Source organism: Chamaea fasciata, unplaced genomic scaffold (genome assembly GCF_029207755.1).
Source record: "Chamaea fasciata isolate MVZ Bird 193981 ecotype frontalis unplaced genomic scaffold, bChaFas1.0.hap1 SCAF_7, whole genome shotgun sequence".
NCBI classification, from domain to species: Eukaryota; Metazoa; Chordata; class Aves; order Passeriformes; family Sylviidae; genus Chamaea; species Chamaea fasciata.
Window position 1 is genome coordinate 16,987,330 of NW_027094092.1, and position 20,369 is coordinate 17,007,698.

The window sequence follows — 20,369 nt, forward strand, 5'->3', positions numbered from 1 at the left end:
CAGAATCTGTATAACATATAGCACCAGAATGAAATATCTCCTTGGAGCACTGTTAAGTCAGGGAAGCCAAAACCTTCTCCCTAGGACCCCTAAATAAATGCTCCTTCTGAAAGAGTCAGACCAAAAGGCCAGATTTGGCAAAAGACATTTCCTAGAATGCTCAGAAGTTACACCCATCCCTGGTCCCATCCAGACCCACAAATGGAGGTACTCTCAGACCTTCAGTACCCCTAGTACAAGGTCAGAAATGACAACAGAACCAGGAAATTATTTGTGAGTTATGTAGATAGATGCAGATGAATTCGGTGAGAATTTCTACGGCTTGGAACATACTTCCAGGAGTTGAGATGGTTGTTGGTGATCCAGTAACCGTTGTTGTTGTTGGTGTTGTTGTTGTTGTTGTTGTTGTGCTCGGAGGGCTGCTAGTGGTGCTGGGAGACTCTTCCGGTGAGGGAGCGGTTGTCGATTTTGGTGTGCTCGGTGTGGGTGGAGGTGTGCCTGTTAGAAAGAGCAGGGACAGAGAAAACAGACAAAGGCACAAAGCCATGAGTGGGACCCAATGTCAACTCAACAGAAGCTGCACAGGATGCAGCTGCCACAGACCTGGAGACATCAGCCCACCCCTAACATAGCAAAGGTCCCAGAAGCAGCCCTTCCTTTCTTGCCCCAGAAAGCAAAATCCATGACATCCCTGAACACACAGGGTCACAGCCCTCCATGCCTGGTGAAGAGACTGGGGATAGTTCGGAAGGTGCTACTCCCAAAATTAGAGCCATCTACCAACAGGGAAGAGAGGACGAGTAACACTTTTCATCTACCAGGGGCTTTCTATCTCTGCCTCATTACCTGAACACCTCTCGAATTCATGGAATAAGAGCTGAGATGGCAATCTGTGGTCAGAGAAGGATGTATGCACAATATCAAGAGGATCAATATCTCCACAGGAGAGGAGGACATAGACCCCTGCATCCTTCCTCCTTCTGAAACAACCAGCCCAAGGGAGACCTTTGGGCAAAGGCCACTTAAGGGGATACAGAGCAATTAGTCCTATCTCAGATCCCATACGGAGGAACAAATGGAGGTGCTTACAGCCCTACAATTCCCCACAGGAAGGAAACACATGAGAGCACAGATCAGAGAAGTACCTGGAGCTGGTGTGGTAGTGGTGTATGTTGGTGTGGGCGTGGATGTGCTTGAAGTAGTTGAAATGGGTGTTGTTGAGACAGGAGGAGTAGTTGTTGTCTGTGAGGTGGTGCTGCTGCTGGTGGTGGTGCTGGGTGGTATTGTGGTGGTGGTGGTGGTGGTACTGCTGGGAGTCTCCCCTGTTGTCTCCCCTGTTGATGGCGTTGGAGTGGTTGTTGGTATTGGAGGGGACACACTGCTCGTTGTGGATGAAGCTGTGGAAGTTGTGGTGCTTGGGGTGCTTGGTGGAAGACACTCTGGTTTGTTGGGGGTGCAGCAGACACTGATCTCGTAGTTGAGGCAGACTGGCATCGGTATGATACCTCCTATCTGCTGATCTTTGTTGTTACAGATGAGCCCGACGTTAACATCACATTCCACTTTCTGCCCTAAATCTGCAATGGGAGTGTTGGGGAATTTCTCTGATCGGCATGAAATATTCTCAACTTTCACACAGTCCCAGGAGGGGTTGTTCTTCCAAATGTTCTCAAAGGTTTCGTAGTCACCACTGTTCTTGTCAGAAGCATCTGGGTAAGTCACATCGATCCAGTCCGACCAGATGCACTCACATGCTGGAGGCGACAACAAAACGGACAATTAGAAACACACAGGACAGTCACAACAATGCAGGGCACCAGCTCACACACAGGTGGTGCTCTGGGCATCCTCTGCACTCAACAGTGCCCATCAGGCTGCTACTGCACTCAGCCAACACTGGCAAAGGGAAAGCTCAGTGGTGTGGCCAGACCTCCCCTTCTTGGCCCTACAAACTGCTCCAGGCCCAAATCAGGACACAGGCGCTGATGAGTTATGTGTGTGCCCCCACAGCTGAGTCACATGGCTTTGTATGGATCCTCGTGTGCAAAAAACATTCACATAAGACTCACACAGGAGGCAGAGCAGGACTAAGCAGAGACCCATGCCATTCTCTCAGCTTCTTGGGCCACGCACACCACCTCACTCTCTCATGGAGAAACCAACCACTGGGAAGGCACCCGGCCACAGGGAAAGCAGGCACATGCCAAACCCTGCTGACAAAGCCTCAGCTGCTTCCCAGCAGCACACAGATCACTGGAGACAAGCACCAACAAGAACACTGGTAGAATCCTATAGCTGCCTAGAGCTTGTGTCTGTCAAAAGGGGCAATCTGCGCTCTGGAACCATTCCCCAAACTCTGCCAGCAAAAGGCGTGGAAGCTTCATGCAGCCCAAACAGCTGGTAAGTAGCAGCAATGGCCACAGAGACAAAACAGGAGAGAAAGGGAAGAAGGTCTGTACAGCTGTGCCCAAACAGAGCCTGTAATGCCACTGCCACAAACTTCAGCCCCACTCCAACTGCACATCTTGGGTCCAGTGACTACATTCTGCCCAGCTGAAGGACAAAGTCCAATAAGCAGCAAAAGCAACATTCCCATCACTTCAGTAGCTGTCTAAACTGGGCCCAAGTACAAAATACTTCCTTGGACCACTGTTGAGTCAGGAAAGACAAGACCTTTCCCCAAGGACCTCTATATTCTTGTTCCTTATGAAACAGTCAGCCTGAAGATCGGTTTCGATGCAGGACTTTTCCTGGGATTTACACCTATCCTTGATCCCATCCAGAGCCACAAATGGACGTGCTCATGGACCTTCACTACTCCCACAGCAAGGCCAGAAATGACAACAGAGCCAGAGAATTATTTGTTGCTACTGTAGTCATATGCAGAGGGCTTTTAGCAGAAAGTATTTGGTTTTGTAACGTACGTCCAGGAGTTGAGATGGTTGGTGGTGTACCCGTTGTTGTTGTCGTAGGTCTGGTGGTGGTGGTGGTGGTGGTGGTGGTGGGAGTGCTGGTGGGAGTCGCTGGTGACGTGGTAGTGGTTGACGTTTCTGGTGTAGGGGGTGCTGTGCTCGGCGTGCCTGTTAGAAACAGCAGGGACAGAGACAACAGACAAAGGCACAAGTGCATGAGTGGGACTCAATGTGAACTCAACAGATGCTGTGCATGAAGCAGCTGCCTCGTACCTAGGGAAGTCAGCCCACTATTAGCAATGCAAAGGTTCCTAGCACCAGCCCCCCGTTTCTAGCTCCCGAGAGACGACTGCTTGACATCCATGCACAGAAATGGCCATGTCTCTCCTTTCCTAGCTATGAGGCTGGGGATGATGCTGGAAGGTGCTTCTCACCAAATCAGAGAGACCTGCCAGTAAGGAAGAGAGGAGAAGGAGTAATGCTTTTAATTTGGCTGGGGCTTTCTATATGTACATCATTATCTGAACACCTCACAAATTCCTGGAGTAAAGCTGGATGGTGATTCCATGGTCAGAGACGGGAGTGTGGAGAGGAGTAAATAAGGAGTCAGTAAGCCTGACCATCAGGAAATTTCCCTCTGGTGGAATGTCAGCCTGATGAAGGGTTTCCCAGAGTTCTAGCAGATGTCATCAGTAAAAGGCTACAGTTCATATGATGCATTCTTCAGTGCAAAACTGTTTCCAAAAGTCCCCTAGTGTAATCCTTGCTTCTAAGACCATTGCACTGACATCCACTTGCACTGACATCCCAAAGGAGGAGGAGAAAGGGAAGAAAGTCTGCCCAGATGTTCCTAGAATTAGAGTGTCACAGATTCAAGCCCCACTCCAATTGCCCTCTATGCATGGGTCCAGTGAGTATATTCTGGCCAGCTGAAGGACAAAGTCCAACAGCAGGAAAATCAAGAATTTCTATCAGTTCAAGATCTGTCTAAGCTGAGCAACTACATGAAATTTCTCCCAGGAGCCATTTGAGTCAGGGAAGCCAAACCCTTTACCCTAGGACCCCTAAATCCTTGTTCTACTAAACCATCCAGTCAAAAGGCCAGCTTTGAGCACAGGGCACTTCAGGGGAGGAACAGCAATTCCTCCAGTCTGCAACCCCAGGGAGACACACTAAAGGAGGAACTATGGCACCTCCATTTCTCCCAAAGCAAAGGAACCCATCAGAGAACAGTCCAGTGAACTACCTGGAGTCGGTAGGGTGGTGGTGTATGTTGGTGTTGGTGAGGATGAGCTTGAAGTAGTTGAGGTGGGTGTTGGCGATCCAGAACCAGTGGTTGTTGTTGTTGTTGTTGTTGTTGTGCTCGGAGGGCTGCTGGTGGTGCTGGGAGACTCTTCCGGTGAGGGAGCGGTTGTCGATTTTGGTGTGCTCGGTGTGGGTGGAGGTGTGCCTGTTAGAAAGAGCAGGGACAGAGAAAACAGACAAAGGCACAAAGCCATGAGTGGGACCCAATGTCAACTCAACAGAAGCTGCACAGGATGCAGCTGCCACAGACCTGGAGACATCAGCCCACCCCTAACATAGCAAAGGTCCCAGAAGCAGCCCTTCCTTTCTTGCCCCAGAAAGCAAAATCCATGACATCCCTGAACATACAGGGTCACAGCCCTCCATGCCTGGTGAAGAGACTGGGGATAGTGCTGGAAGGCGCTACTCCCAAAATTAGAGCCATCTACCAACAGGGAAGAGAGGAGGACGAGTAACGCTTTTCATCTACCAGGGGCTTTCTATCTCTGCCTCATTACCTGAACACCTCTCGAATTCATGGAATAAGAGCTGAGATGGCAATCTGTGGTCAGAGAAGGATGTATGCACAATATCAAGAGGATCAATATCACCACAGGAGAGGAGGACATAGACCCCTGCATCCTTCCTCCTTCTGAAACAACCAGCTCAAGGGAGACATTTGCCTAAGCAGAGACCCTTGCCATTCTCTCAGCTTCTTGGGCCACACACACCACCTCACTCTCTCATGGAGAAACCAACCACTGGGAAGGCACCCGGCCACAGGGAAAGCAGGCACATGCCAAACCCTGCTGACAAAGCCTCAGCTGCTTCCCAGCAGCACACAGATCGCTGGAGACAAGCACCAACAAGAACACTGGTAGAATCCTATAGCTGCCTAGAGCTTGTGTCTGTCAAAAGGGGCAATCTGCACTCTGGAACCATTCCCCAAACTCTGCCAGCAAAAGGCGTGGAAGCTTCATGCAGCCCAAACAGCTGGTAAGTAGCAGCAATGGCCACAGAGACAAAACAGGAGAGAAAGGGAAGAAGGTCTGTACAGCTGTGCCCAAACAGAGCCTGTAATGCCACTGCCACAAACTTCAGCCCCACTCCAACTGCACATCTTGGGTCCAGTGACTACATTCTGCCCAGCTGAAGGACAAAGTCCAATAAGCAGCAAAAGCAACATTCCCATCACTTCAGTAGCTGTCTAAACTGGGCCCAAGTACAAAATACTTCCTTGGACCACTGTTGAGTCAGGAAAGACAAGACCTTTCCCCAAGGACCTCTATATTCTTGTTCCTTATGAAACAGCCAGCCTGAAGATCAGTTTGGGTGCAGGACTTTTCCTTGGACGCCCGGGGCTTACACCTATCCTTGATCCCATCCAGAGCCACAAATGGACGTGCTCATGGACCTTCACTACTCCCACAGCAAGGCCAGAAATGACAACAGAGCCAGAGAATTATTTGTTGCTACTGTAGTCAGATGCAGAGGGCTTTTAGCAGAAAGTATTTGGTTTTGTAACATACTTCCAGGAGTTGAGATGGTTGGTGGTGTACCCGTTGTTGTTGTCGTAGGTCTGGTGGTGGTGGTGGTGGTGGTGGTGGTGGGAGTGCTGGTGGGAGTCGCTGGTGACGTGGTAGTGGTTGACGTTTCTGGTGTAGGGGGTGCTGTGCTCGGCGTGCCTGTTAGAAACAGCAGGGACAGAGACAACAGACAAAGGCACAAGTGCATGAGTGGGACTCAATGTGAACTCAACAGATGCTGTGCATGAAGCAGCTGCCTCGTACCTAGGGAAGTCAGCCCACTATTAGCAATGCAAAGGTTCCTAGCACCAGCCCCCCGTTTCTAGCTCCCGAGAGACGACTGCTTGACATCCATGCACAGAAATGGCCATGTCTCTCCTTTCCTAGCTATGAGGCTGGGGATGATGCTGGAAGGTGCTTCTCACCAAATCAGAGAGACCTGCCAGTAAGGAAGAGAGGAGGAGAAGTAATGCTTTTAATTTGGCTGGGGCTTTCTATATGTACATCATTATCTGAACACCTCACAAATTCCTGGAGTAAAGCTGGATGGTGATTCCATGGTCAGAGACGGGAGTGTGGAGAGGAGTAAATAAGGAGTCAGTAAGCCTGACCATCAGGAAATTTCCCTCTGGTGGAATGTCAGCCTGATGAAGGGTTTCCCAGAGTTCTAGCAGATGTCATCAGTAAAAGGCTACAGTTCATATGTTGCATTCTTCAGTGCAAAACTGTTTCCAAAAGTCCCCTAGTGTAATCCTTGCTTCTAAGACCATTGCACTGACATCCACTTGCACTGACATCCCAAAGGAGGAGGAGAAAGGGAAGAAAGTCTGCCCAGATGTTCCTAGAATTAGAGTGTCACAGATTCAAGCCCCACTCCAATTGCCCTCCATGCATGGGTCCAGTGAGTATATTCTGGCCAGCTGAAGGACAAAGTCCAACAGCAGGAAAATCAAGAATTTCTATCAGTTCAAGATCTGTCTAAGCTGAGCACCTACATGAAATTTCTCCCAGGAGCCATTTGAGTCAGGGAAGCCAAACCCTTTACCCTAGGACCCCTAAGTCCTTGTTCTACTAAACCATCCAGTCAAAAGGCCAGCTTTGAGCACAGGGCACTTCAGGGGAGGAACAGCAATTCCTCCAGTCTGCAACCCCAGGGAGACACACTAAAGGAGGAACTATGGCACCTCCATTTCTCCCAAAGCAAAGGAACCCATCAGAGAACAGTCCAGTGAACTACCTGGAGTCGGTAGGGTGGTGGTGTATGTTGGTGTTGGTGAGGATGAGCTTGAAGTAGTTGAGGTGGGTGTTGGCGATCCAGAACCAGTGGTTGTTGTTGTTGTTGTTGTTGTGCTCGGAGGGCTGCTGGTGGTGCTGGGAGACTCTTCCGGTGAGGGAGCGGTTGTCGATTTTGGTGTGCTCGGTGTGGGTGGAGGTGTGCCTGTTAGAAAGAGCAGGGACAGAGAAAACAGACAAAGGCACAAAGCCATGAGTGGGACCCAATGTCAACTCAACAGAAGCTGCACAGGATGCAGCTGCCACAGACCTGGAGACATCAGCCCACCCCTAACATAGCAAAGGTCCCAGAAGCAGCCCTTCCTTTCTTGCCCCAGAAAGCAAAATCCATGACATCCCTGAACATACAGGGTCACAGCCCTCCATGCCTGGTGAAGAGACTGGGGATAGTGCTGGAAGGTGCTACTCCCAAAATTAGAGCCATCTACCAACAGGGAAGAGAGGAGGACGAGTAACGCTTTTCATCTACCAGGGGCTTTCTATCTCTGCCTCATTACCTGAACACCTCTCGAATTCATGGAATAAGAGCTGAGATGGCAATCTGTGGTCAGAGAAAGATGTATGCACAATATCAAGAGGATCAATATCACCACAGGAGAGGAGGACATAGACCCCTGCATCCTTCCTCCTTCTGAAACAACCAGCCCAAGGGAGACTTTTTGCCTAAGCAGAGACCCTTGCCATTCTCTCAGCTTCTTGGACCACGCACACCACCTCACTCTCTCATGGAGAAACCAACCACTGGGAAGGCACCCGGCCACAGGGAAAGCAGGCACATGCCAAACCCTGCTGACAAAGCCTCAGCTGCTTCCCAACAGCACACAGATCGCTGGAGACAAGCACCAACAAGAACACTGGTAGGATCCTAGAGCTGCCTAGAGCTTGTGTCTGTCAAAAGGGGCAATCTGCGCTCTGGAACCATTCCCCAAACTCTGCCAGCAAAAGGCGTGGAAGCTTCATGCAGCCCAAACAGCTGGTAAGTAGCAGCAATGGCCACAGAGACAAAACAGGAGAGAAAGGGAAGAAGGTCTGTACAGCTGTGCCCAAACAGAGCCTGTAATGCCACTGCCACAAACTTCAGCCCCACTCCAACTGCACATCTTGGGTCCAGTGACTACATTCTGCCCAGCTGAAGGACAAAGTCCAATAAGCAGCAAAAGCAACATTCCCATCACTTCAGTAGCTGTCTAAACTGGGCCCAAGTACAAAATACTTCCTTGGACCACTGTTGAGTCAGGAAAGACAAGACCTTTCCCCAAGGACCTCTATATTCTTGTTCCTTATGAAACAGCCAGCCTGAAGATCAGTTTGGGTGCAGGACTTTTCCTTGGACGCCCGGGGCTTACACCTATCCTTGATCCCATCCAGAGCCACAAATGGACGTGCTCATGGACCTTCACTACTCCCACAGCAAGGCCAGAAATGACAACAGAGCCAGAGAATTATTTGTTGCTACTGTAGTCAGATGCAGAGGGCTTTTAGCAGAAAGTATTTGGTTTTGTAACATACTTCCAGGAGTTGAGATGGTTGGTGGTGTACCCGTTGTTGTTGTCGTAGGTCTGGTGGTGGTGGTGGTGGTGGTGGTGGTGGGAGTGCTGGTGGGAGTGCTGGTGGGAGTCACTGGTGACGTGGTAGTGGTTGACGTTTCTGGTGTAGGGGGTGCTGTGCTCGGCGTGCCTGTTAGAAACAGCAGGGACAGAGACAACAGACAAAGGCACAAGTGCATGAGTGGGACTCAGTGTGAACTCAAGGGAAGTTGTGCATGAAGCAGCTGCCTCATACCTAGAGATGTCAGCCCACTATTAGCAATGCAAAGGTTCCTAGCAGCAGCCCTCCCTTTCTGGCCCCAGAGAAAAGACTGTTTGGCATCAATGTACAGAAATGGTCATGACCCTCCTTTCCTAGCTATGAGGCTGGGGATGATGCTGGAAGGTGCTTCTCCCAAAATCAGGGAGACCTACCAGGAGGGAAGCGAAGAGGAGGAGTAACACTTTTCATCCACTGCGGGCTTTCTATCTTTGCCTCATTACCTGAAAACCTCAACCACTCATGGAGTAAGAGCTGAGATGGCAATCTGACGTCAGGAAGGATGTATGCATAGTATCAAGAGGATTAATATCTCCACAGGAGAGGAGGATATAGACCCCTGTATCCTTGAACCTTCTGAAACAACCAGCCCAAGGGAGACATTTGGGCAAAGGCCACTTAAGGGGATACAGAGCAATTAGTCCAATCTCAGATCCCATACGGAGGAACAAATGGAGGTGCTTACAGCCCTACAATTCCCCACAGGAAGGAAACACATGAGAGCACAGATCAGAGAAGTACCTGGAGCTGGTGTGGTAGTGGTGTATGTTGGTGTGGGCGTGGATGTGCTTGAAGTAGTTGAAATGGGTGTTGTTGAGACAGGAGGAGTAGTTGTTGTCTGTGAGGTGGTGCTGCTGCTGGTGGTGGTGCTGGGTGGTATTGTGGTGGTGGTGGTGGTGGTACTGCTGGGAGTCTCCCCTGTTGTCTCCCCTGTTGATGGCGTTGGAGTGGTTGTTGGTATTGGAGGGGACACACTGCTCGTTGTGGATGAAGCTGTGGAAGTTGTGGTGCTTGGGGTGCTTGGTGGAAGACACTCTGGTTTGTTGGGGGTGCAGCAGACACTGATCTCGTAGTTGAGGCAGACTGGCATCGGTATGATACCTCCTATCTGCTGATCTTTGTTGTTACAGATGAGCCCGACGTTAACATCACATTCCACTTTCTGCCCTAAATCTGCAATGGGAGTGTTGGGGAATTTCTCTGATCGGCATGAAATATTCTCAACTTTCACACAGTCCCAGGAGGGGTTGTTCTTCCAAATGTTCTCAAAGGTTTCGTAGTCACCACTGTTCTTGTCAGAAGCATCTGGGTAAGTCACATCGATCCAGTCCGACCAGATGCACTCACATGCTGGAGGGGACAACAAAACGGACAATTAGAAACACACAGGACAGTCACAACAATGCAGGGCACCAGCTCACACACAGGTGGTGCTCTGGGCATCCTCTGCACTCAACAGTGCCCATCAGGCTGCTACTGCACTCAGCCAACACTGGCAACGGGAAAGCTCAGTGGTGTGGCCAGACCTCCCCTTCTTGGCCCTACAAACCGCTCCGGGCCCAAATCAGGACACAGGCGCTGATGAGTTATGTGTGTGCCCCCACAGCTGAGTCACATGGCTTTGTATGGATCCTCGTGTGCAAAAAACATTCACATAAGACTCACACAGGAGGCAGAGCAGGACTAAGCAGAGACCCATGCCATTCTCTCAGCTTCTTGGGCCACGCACACCACCTCACTCTCTCATGGAGAAACCAACCACTGGGAAGGCACCCAGCCACAGGGAAAGCAGGCACATGCCAAACCCTGCTGACAAAGCCTCAGCTGCTTCCCAGCAGCACACAGATCGCTGGAGACAAGCACCAACAAGAACACTGGTAGAATCCTATAGCTGCCTAGAGCTTGTGTCTGTCAAAAAGGGCAATCTGCGCTCTGGAACCATTCCCCAAACTCTGCCAGCAAAAGGCGTGGAAGCTTCATGCAGCCCAAACAGCTGGTAAGTAGCAGCAATGGCCACAGAGACAAAACAGGAGAGAAAGGGAAGAAGGTCTGTACAGCTGTGCCCAAACAGAGCCTGTAATGCCACTGCCACAAACTTCAGCCCCACTCCAACTGCACATCTTGGGTCCAGTGACTACATTCTGCCCAGCTGAAGGACAAAGTCCAATAAGCAGCAAAAGCAACATTCCCATCACTTCAGTAGCTGTCTAAACTGGGCCCAAGTACAAAATACTTCCTTGGACCACTGTTGAGTCAGGAAAGACAAGACCTTTCCCCAAGGACCTCTATATTCTTGTTCCTTATGAAACAGCCAGCCTGAAGATCAGTTTGGGTGCAGGACTTTTCCTTGGACGCCCGGGGCTTACACCTATCCTTGATCCCATCCAGAGCCACAAATGGACGTGCTCATGGACCTTCACTACTCGCACAGCAAGGCCAGAAATGACAACAGAGCCAGAGAATTATTTGTTGCTACTGTAGTCAGATGCAGAGGGCTTTTAGCAGAAAGTATTTGGTTTTGTAACGTACGTCCAGGAGTTGAGATGGTTGGTGGTGTACCCGTTGTTGTTGTCGTAGGTCTGGTGGTGGTGGTGGTGGTGGTGGTGGTGGTGGTGGTGGTGGTGGGAGTGCTGGTGGGAGTGCTGGTGGGAGTCGCTGGTGACGTGGTAGTGGTTGACGTTTCTGGTGTAGGGGGTGCTGTGCTCGGCGTGCCTATTAGAAACAGCAGGGACAGAGACAACAGACAAAGGCACAAGTGCATGAGTGGGACTCAATGTGAACTCAACAGATGCTGTGCATGAAGCAGCTGCCTCGTACCTAGGGAAGTCAGCCCACTATTAGCAATGCAAAGGTTCCTAGCACCAGCCCCTCCTTTCTGGCCCCAGAAAGCCAAATTCATGACATTCCATGCACAGAGAGGGTCATGGCTCTCTTTTCCTATTGAAGAGATCTGGTGTGGTGCTGGAAAGTGCTTCTCACAAAATCAGAAAGGCCATGTCAGCCTGGAGAAGGAAGGCTGCACAGTCCCACCCAGAAAATGCCTCTAGCAACAGGAGTTTGAAGTATGGCCTACTCTTTTCTAACACAGTAGGTCCTTCTGGGAATATTGTCTCCTGCAGAAACTTTAGAGTCCAAACCTTCCTAAGTAAGACTTCCATGCAGATCAATGTTTTCTATGCTTGTGACCTGCCTTTAGTAGCCAATAGGTCTCTATTTCTCCAAAGGCAAAGTAAGGTCACAGAGTACTTTTTTGTTAAATACCTGTAGATATTGAAGTTACTAGAGTGGGAACCAATAGCGTACACTCACTTGTTGTGGAATGGCCGTGCACGGGCGTGGTGGTAATTTCTGTTGAAGTTGTGGTTGTAGTGGTGCTGGGTATTGTTGTCCTGGTGGTGGTTGAAGTTGGAGTTGGTGTAAATCCAGGCTCACAAGGAATTTCTTGCCATTCGCAACAGTTTACTCTGATTTCATAATTATAGCAAAGTTGCCACATAGTTACATCCTGCTCATCATTTTCACAGATTAGCCCATATTTAACATCACACTCTACTTTCTGACCAAGTTCTCCTATGCTCACATCAGGTTTATTCGTAGCCCTGCATTCAATTTTTTCAGGAGCTGTACATATTTCATATCCGTGTTTTCTGATTTCATCATACGTTTCATAGTCACCACTACCTTCTTCGGGTTTACTGACATCAAACCATTGAGTCCAATTACAGATTAGTCCAAAGCATGGAGCTGCAAAAAAAGACAGGGATTTCAGGCTTTACAGAGAACATCCTAAGATTCATTTTTTATTTTCTTCCATTAAGGAGTAGAGGACTGCATTGCAATTTGTCATCTTACCAAAGAAAAGAGTTCTAAAATGGGTTCTGTATTACCAGGTCTTTAAACGGGAAGATTTGCATCAAAATAAAATCACCAAGCTGAAGCCTTTAAAGGTCGTTCTCTATATACTAATAGCACTTCTAAAATTATGAAAAAAATTATTCATTTTTGTTTAAAATATATTTTTCTGTATTGATTATCTTTAATTTACTCTTCCTTTAAATATTCCTTTGACATTTTTAACCTTGTTTTGTATTTATAACTTACTTGTAGTTACTGGATGGCTTGTAGTGGAAACTGAAATAGAACAAAAAGAGATTACTCTATCATTTCAAAAGAATTATAATAGTATTTTTTTGCTGGCACTTCTAACATTATTTCTACTATCCCATTAGGATACTGAAAAGCTAACACGCTTTTTTCAGAAATAGGAAGGTACCCTGTAAGAATAAATAATTCTTATTATTTAATATAAATAAAATAAATAAGAATTTATACTTAAAAATTCTTTCATGAGAAATAAATCAACTCAAAATGCTTGAAGTCTTTCTTAATGTGGTGTGATAAAACAATCCATAAATATTGCTCTGTGTCAAATATAATCCTATATAATTGTACATTCTATATTTAAAATATTTTCCTTAAAGAAAGCAATTTTTAGATCACATCTGTATTGATTATTTACCTGTGGTGGTGGTGGTGGTAAGAGTACTGGAAGGGGAGGAGGTTGAAATGGTTGTAGGTGAAGATGTTGGACAAGGATAGACTTCACTAGTAACTAGAGAACCATTTTCTGCACAAATGTATGTTATACATGTGTCGCCATCCTGTACTTGTCCCACAATAGAACCCACTTCATAACTTGTTCCATTGATGACACAAGGACACCCTGGAAGAAAGAGCTTTACTGTGCAATTTTTCTACTACCATGAAAAAGGCAGAGGAAAAATACTTAAGGACAAGAGAGCATTTACATGAGTCATGCATGTTTTACAGAGCTGTACCTGGAGCTTAGATCTGCTATGTTGTGCTAATTTATCTTTACATTTGAAGTTTAAATGTAAAGATAATTTTATATTTTTACATTTATATTTAATGCTAGAACACATTTAATCAAATCCTGAATAAAATGCCTGGTGGCAGAGACTTAGAAAGTAGGTTTTAAAATGTTCAGAGAGAAACAATGATTGCAATTTACTATCTGACACTTTTCTATTAATACCTACATGTTCAGGAAGCACAAATTCGTAGTGAAATCCATTAGTTTGGATAAAGGACATGGGAAGAAAAACTGAAGGGACATGAGGAAAAGGTTGAACCAAAAGTACTAACAGCAAGGTTCAATGAAAGTGCTGCCAAATTTTCTTTAGTCACAACTTTCATTAGCACTGGAAAGAATTATTCTAAATCAATACTAAGTTTTTTGTAGAGTCAGACAGAACAGTTCTATGCATTCTTTTTTGTTTTTGTTTCCAGAAAAACCTGAATGTTTTTTACCTGGGACTGGTTTACACTGTATGGATCCTGACGGGACACAGACACTAAAAGAAAAATTTTCAAAAATTAAAATGTTGCTGATATTTTATGATACCTGTTAGCAGAGTCAAGAGCACAGAAATATAGATATTTGTCACTTGATCTTCATTCACACTACTGGATCTTTTTCTGGGTATATTTTCTAGTATTGCATACCATTTTTCTTTCAAAGTCACCACTTGCAGTACAATTGCAAGTTGCAATAGTGCAATAACAACTGTTTCGCAGAGTGAACTTCCAGCTAGATCGGGTTATTCTATGGTCACCACATAGAGCCAGAGGTGAAAGCGCTGTCATTTCTAACACTCTAAGCAAACACTTGGGATTCAACTGTCTCTTTCAGGGCAAGAGTATTTCAGATCACAGTGATTTTGAAGTCCCAGTTTTAAGTGAGAATGCAAGGCAGAGTAGCCTCTCTCTTCCCAAAGAGTCATGAGAATTGAAAGGTTGTTTTAGAAGTTCACCCAGGTTTCATTATATAATTTATGACAGTTGACAGGTATAATTAGTGAATTTGCTAATATACTTATTATAATAAGACTACTAACTTGAAATTGGGATTATTAAGGATTTGGAAAATTATGAAATGCAAGAATGTATCAGCTCATCATCTGAAGTTGCACCTGTATTTCTTTGAGGCCCAGTAAAGTAAATGAGGGACTCAGCATACACAAATTATTTCCTGAATTACTGCAAGTAATTTTTATATACCATATTGTACAGTTTTCCTTTGTGGGTACTTCCTGCCCAGGGGGTACGTGGGTTCCATCCTCCAGGTAACATCCACACTGATCTTCAGTCACACATTCCTTTGTCTCTTCATTATAAATAGGCTTGTCCTTAGGGCATCTGGGGTAGCAACCTATTGATGACAGGTAGAACAGAACACAGGATGAAGAAAAAGTACAAAAAGTTAACTCAGTGATATGTTACCTTCTGAAGGTAAATTATTCTCACTGAATCAAGCATAGTGAAAGAAATCTAAAACTTCTCATTCAAATCAAACTGTGGATAATTAGTCTTTCCAAAAAACTTCAACAGTTCTCATTGATAATACTGGGGTGATGAGGATTAAGTAAGAGGTTTTTTTATGAAAACTAGTGAAATTTCTTTTACTTAGTTCAATACCTTAGAGAAACCCCTAATTTATACTCACTTCTATGGGAAGCTAGTAATTTTCAGACAAAGAAACACCTCAATTTTGTACAGATCACTATATCAATAATACTTTTGTGAGGAATATGGAATCAGATTTATTAACAAACAGTTTTTTTCACTACATTTCTTGGAACACTAGACCTTGTTCATATGCTTTGAATACACCAGATATCTCTACCTCAAACAGATAATTTACCTGTATTTTTTCTGTACCCTCGAGCAGTGATCCGAACTTCACTGCAAGGGATTAATTTACTGTAAATTCTCATTCCAATTATCATGTAAATACACTTAAAATATTATTCTCTTATTATTATTGATCTTCTTCCTCCAAATAACCTCTTACTAAGTCCAATTATCAATGACATTAAGTCCTCTTTATACAATACTGGAGTTCTAAATACCCTTTAAACTGAAGTACCAGTAACACCAGTCCACATCAAAAAGACTTTATGGCTAAAAATACAGCTTTTTTCTCCAGCTTTACCATGTGGTAAACCAGAAGATACTTGTAAAGTCTTTCACATTCTTGGATCATTGCAGTCCTTTAAATGTGAAATTCCTCTTCTATTATCAACTGCAAGGACTGTCACCTACTAATATCTCATCTACAAAGGAAACAGAATTTCCATTATGAATCCAATACATAGCAGCATCAGTGTGTCTGCTATGAAAGGTATTTTCCAGTGTAAATGTAGGTGAATGTTGCACACTAATCTAGTAAAGGCAAGACGATCTGGTGTATTAAAAAACGATAAGGTTAAAACAACCCAACTATCAGTGACTTGCTTCTTTGCTATATCAAAGATTTTCCTGCTTTTGAAATATTTTCGCATGGGATTCAAAATAGCCATGATGTAGTTACAATGCATGGTTCAGGATATTGTCCAAGCAGACACCTCATTTCATGGCTGACAACAAAGTAACCATCACCCATTGATGTTAATAAATAATAAATTACGTTACAGGGAACATTTATGTAACACTGGAGGCGAACTCAACATAGCAGATCTAGGAACATCCCATCAAGTTGACTGATTAGTCCATATGTATTAAAAGATATCTGAACAAAGTTATACAAAACACAATATAAAATGGCAAGGAATTTATTACCTTCCAGTAGTGGCACTGTAAAGTTGGTGCTGACATTATTGATCATCCTGCAGGTTGTGATATTACTGCCACAAGGCTCGTAGTGCCATTCACACTCATCGCGAGGGTTGTAGTAGTCACAGAATATTGCTGATGAGAAAAGAGAGAAGCTGATTAAAAACAAGGTTGCCAGAATGCAGTTCTGAGCAGGCTTTTAAAGGTACAAGCTACATAAATCTACAAGTTAAGCTAGCGAAATTTGTCTTGAGGTACAAGAACTGGACTTTCTGCTACTCTGCTTAAATTTAACGATACAGCAAAACACTGGTGCCCAAGATTTAAATTTCAAATATTCAAGCCACTGGGTAAAAATGCCTCAAATCATAAAGAAAAAGTATTTTAAAAAATCATTTTAGCTTAAAATTAAAGGTATATTTCTGAGAGTATTTTTCTTCTGTAGCTACTAGCAAACTCTTAAAAAAATTTCCATTTTATCCAAAATAGTTCTATCTTGCTGTATCACATAGGCTGAAAGTTCAAGAGGAAGCATATGAGCCATTATGAATACAACTTAAATTCAGCTTAGACGACTAGAGACAGAGGAAGGAGCCTTTATTAACTTATTTTTCAGAGATGAATGAAAATTTTAATTTTTGTTTCACTGTCTTCTTACACTTAAAAGCTCCAATAAGTCCAAATTCTGAATCTGAATGATTTTTTTTTAATTAAACAGAATATATATTTCTGCTACTTAGAATCTCAAAATTTTGATTTGAGCGCTTTTTGGGTAATATTAATTTAAATACTATTTTACATTATTTGATGGTGTACTAGCATGTGAACTAGCTGTATGAGTACTGGCACCACTAATGGACACTGGTTTTTATAAATAAAACTTATTAGGTTCAGTGCTAAAGCATGTTAGTGTTATATACTTTTTGCTAAAATCAAATTCTGAGTAATCTGAAGAACTGAGAGAGAAGAGAGATGAAGCGAAGCGAAGCGAAGCGAAGCGAAGCGAAGCGAAGAGAAGAGAAGAGAAGAGAAGAGAAGAGAAGAGAAGAGAAGAGAAGAGAAGAGAAGAGAGGAGAAGAGAAGAGAGGAGAGGAGAGAAGAGGCTGAACAAAAGACAGTTAAAATATACAAGTTTACTGATATGCTGAGAAAAGATTTCACCAAGTAGCCAGCATGACCTTGCAGTGACAGTACCAATGACTTATTTGACTGGCTTTCTGACAGCAGATAGAAAGATGCAGTTGTGTTTGTCTGTTACTCACGGCAGATATCAGGAGTTCTCCAGAAAACACAGGCCTCAGCCTTGATGCACTCTTGGGCGTACGCTGCAACTGCAGAGCAGAAGCACTCGCAGTCTCCACCGCTGTCACAAGAACAGGCATCATGAACACAAGCTTCATAGAAAGGAAGTGGATTCACCTGTCAGGGAAAGAAATTATGTCCCAGTTAATTTCCAAATTAGTTTTCAGATGAATATATTTGAGAACACTTGATATATGGGAATTGAGCTGAGAAGGAATGAGACTGTGTCTAACAGTTACCAAATCATAAACATTTACAGGCTTGAAGCTGCTCAATATATTTTGGGGAATAATAGACTTAAAATAATATAGCTCCTTCATAAGTTGCTATGACTGAAGAAACAAAGTAAGAGTCCTTGGCAGTGCTCATATTTTCTAATAGAGTTCCATTTTAGTGCTCCCAAAACCACACTGAATTGATGCCAGCGAAGTCTTATCTTCCAGGAAGCTTTGCCAACCAAATGGTGAACAATGTCAGAAAAGCTGCATTTACAGCAAATATGAAGCATATAATTTTGTGCCTGTCAGTTTTTGGAGTTTATCCAATGTCACATCAAAAAAAGCTCTTTTGTTTTGTTTTGTTTTGGTTTTTGGTTTTGTTTGTTTGTTTGTTAGTTTGTTTGTTTGTTTTTGAGACTGAAAGAGGAGAAACTTAGACTGGATTTTTGCTGCTGAAGTAAACCACGTGGAAACATATAATAAATAAATTAATATTAGTTTGAGACTTTTCCACTATGAGTTAAGAACAAACTGTTGTTAATATTACCAAACATCAGGAAAGAGATGAGAATTAAAGAGGAGTGCTCTCTGTGCATTGTACTCTGGAAGGTGTGGGCTGTCACAGTGCTTGCTGTGGCAATTTGGAGGCACAGTACCAGCAGCTGTCAGTCTAAACTATGTGATGTCAGTGGCGTCTAAGAAGATCCTTTTGTGGATTGAATGCTACAAGAAGTAGTGGCCTCTTCAACAGCCACCTTTCATGTTTAGTATGAAATTCCATCAGGAGATGGGTCTGGTGATAGTAAGGTCCTTCAGTACTTGTAATATAGACTGTTTCTCAACAAGAGATGGTGCAACTGCAGCACAGACCTGTTCAGGATACACTTCTGAAGCTCACTTGCAGAATAGTAGCAGTGCAACTGTGGTGATGAATATGGGTTTGTACAGCTGGGGCTGCCACCACCACTGGCACAGTCCCATTGCTACAGAGACTGCTTTGACTAAGGCCACATGAAATGTGCTGACACCTGTAGCTGTGCTAAAGACTTAATTGAAGGACACTCTATTTAGCTACATCTTCATTAATTTCTGATGGTCTTTTTTGTTCTGCATGATCACAAATGCACTGTGCTGTCCCATCACCTACTGTCTTCTACAAACCTTGGAGTGACAAATTTGGAAGATTTCGCTCTGGATGATGCTGCATTCTTTCTCTGCCCAGGACTTCCGGTGTGGTTTCAGATCACAGGGCTTAACCTCTTGTGTGACATCTGGGCACATGGGAGATTGTTTCCAAGAATTTCCAAAATTCAGAGGATTAGTGTCCAGCAGTCCACTCCTTGTTGTAAAGTCATTGTTTGCCTTGTCATCAAAGTTGCCACACAAACCACACACTTTGCCCTGGAAAAGAAAATTGAGTTTTTAAATATACAATGGAAGTGAGAAACAGGCTCTGGTAAAGTAAGAGCAAAACATTGACATGAAAAACGACAAATGACTGTCTGTGTAAAGGATGACTTTCATCTTTACTGTCAAAACATTTGTACAGAAAATAAATCTTTATTTGTCTGTCCTTAGCAAATTATTCAGCTGCCATGTCTTCCCTCCTTGAAATCAATATATCTAGTGTATTTCTATATCTCTGTCTCCATATCCAACTTAAAAATTAAATGGTGCCCAAGCCTCTTACAGCTAAGAAGAATTATTTATTCTCCATTATTTTCAATTTATCATAGCTCACCTATGAATATAAGCCTGAGATAATTCATTTCTGCTCAAAGATGTTTCTGTTAAAAGTTTCTAACATCATAAGCACCCTTTCTTCATTCATGGAAAAGAAATGACAGGGACCTATAGAAAATGTATCTGCCCTCAATGGTGAATTTTTGGTAGTGCTATTTAAGGCCCACCAGTCCCCTCAAGAAACAGTATGTCACTGTTAGCACAATGCCTCAATATTCTCCTATTTTACAAGATGAATTTTCAGGAACCAGAAACATGGCCATACATTGCATAGGGAGTTTGGTTTTAACACAGGGCTGAGATTGCATGTAGGATTCCAACCACATGTGCAGTGAGTCCAGATGCCCTAAATTATTCTGAATGATTGGCTATCAATACTCACGAACTCAAGAATATTGCCTGAGATGTTTATCTCTATTGGAATGACATCATATGCATTCTATGCAATGCATTGTGATAGACTGCAAGAAACCCCAGAAGCACTTCTGCAAGCTGTGATGGTAATAATGCAAGCTAATCATCAGTGCACAGAGGATATAGGAATTAGACATGGAGTCAGAATAAAAGAACACTTATGTTTCCTTGTCTATTCACAATACTACTTCAGAAAAGGACAGGCACTAACTTTGTAATCAGGGCTCAGCTTGATGAAAACAGTAGTCTTCTTGTCCCAGATCAGCATCACACCATTGCTAGCCTCAATAACCAGGTACAGACCAACTGTCCTGTTCCAGTACTGCACATCATCACCAACATCTCGCTGAATTTCTTTGGACTCTTTGTTCTCCAATTTCAGTTCAGTTTTCTGAAAGATAAAAGTGAAGCATTTTAATACTAACTTCTATGATGAGATAAAATATTGAACACTT

The 20,369-nt window shown here is 44.3% G+C and overlaps 1 protein-coding gene across 1 annotated transcript in view; it reads right to left on the minus strand.

Moving 5' to 3' along the window:
* The window catches only part of MUC2 (mucin 2, oligomeric mucus/gel-forming), a 64,085-nt gene that overhangs the window by 27,334 nt on the left and 16,382 nt on the right, over positions 1 to 20,369 (minus strand). The window contains exons 22-39 of the mRNA XM_066186971.1: positions 20,126 to 20,305; positions 18,919 to 19,158; positions 17,500 to 17,656; positions 16,244 to 16,372; positions 14,684 to 14,834; positions 13,934 to 13,977; positions 13,122 to 13,325; positions 12,704 to 12,733; positions 11,906 to 12,346; positions 11,132 to 11,299; positions 9,344 to 9,952; positions 8,525 to 8,692; positions 6,960 to 7,160; positions 5,726 to 5,881; positions 4,159 to 4,362; positions 2,925 to 3,080; positions 1,146 to 1,754; positions 334 to 498 (exon numbers count right to left, since the gene is read on the minus strand). Coding sequence (XP_066043068.1) covers positions 334 to 498; positions 1,146 to 1,754; positions 2,925 to 3,080; positions 4,159 to 4,362; positions 5,726 to 5,881; positions 6,960 to 7,160; positions 8,525 to 8,692; positions 9,344 to 9,952; positions 11,132 to 11,299; positions 11,906 to 12,346; positions 12,704 to 12,733; positions 13,122 to 13,325; positions 13,934 to 13,977; positions 14,684 to 14,834; positions 16,244 to 16,372; positions 17,500 to 17,656; positions 18,919 to 19,158; positions 20,126 to 20,305 — 4,012 coding nt within the window. The remainder of the gene's footprint in view (positions 1 to 333; positions 499 to 1,145; positions 1,755 to 2,924; positions 3,081 to 4,158; positions 4,363 to 5,725; positions 5,882 to 6,959; positions 7,161 to 8,524; positions 8,693 to 9,343; positions 9,953 to 11,131; positions 11,300 to 11,905; positions 12,347 to 12,703; positions 12,734 to 13,121; positions 13,326 to 13,933; positions 13,978 to 14,683; positions 14,835 to 16,243; positions 16,373 to 17,499; positions 17,657 to 18,918; positions 19,159 to 20,125; positions 20,306 to 20,369) is intronic.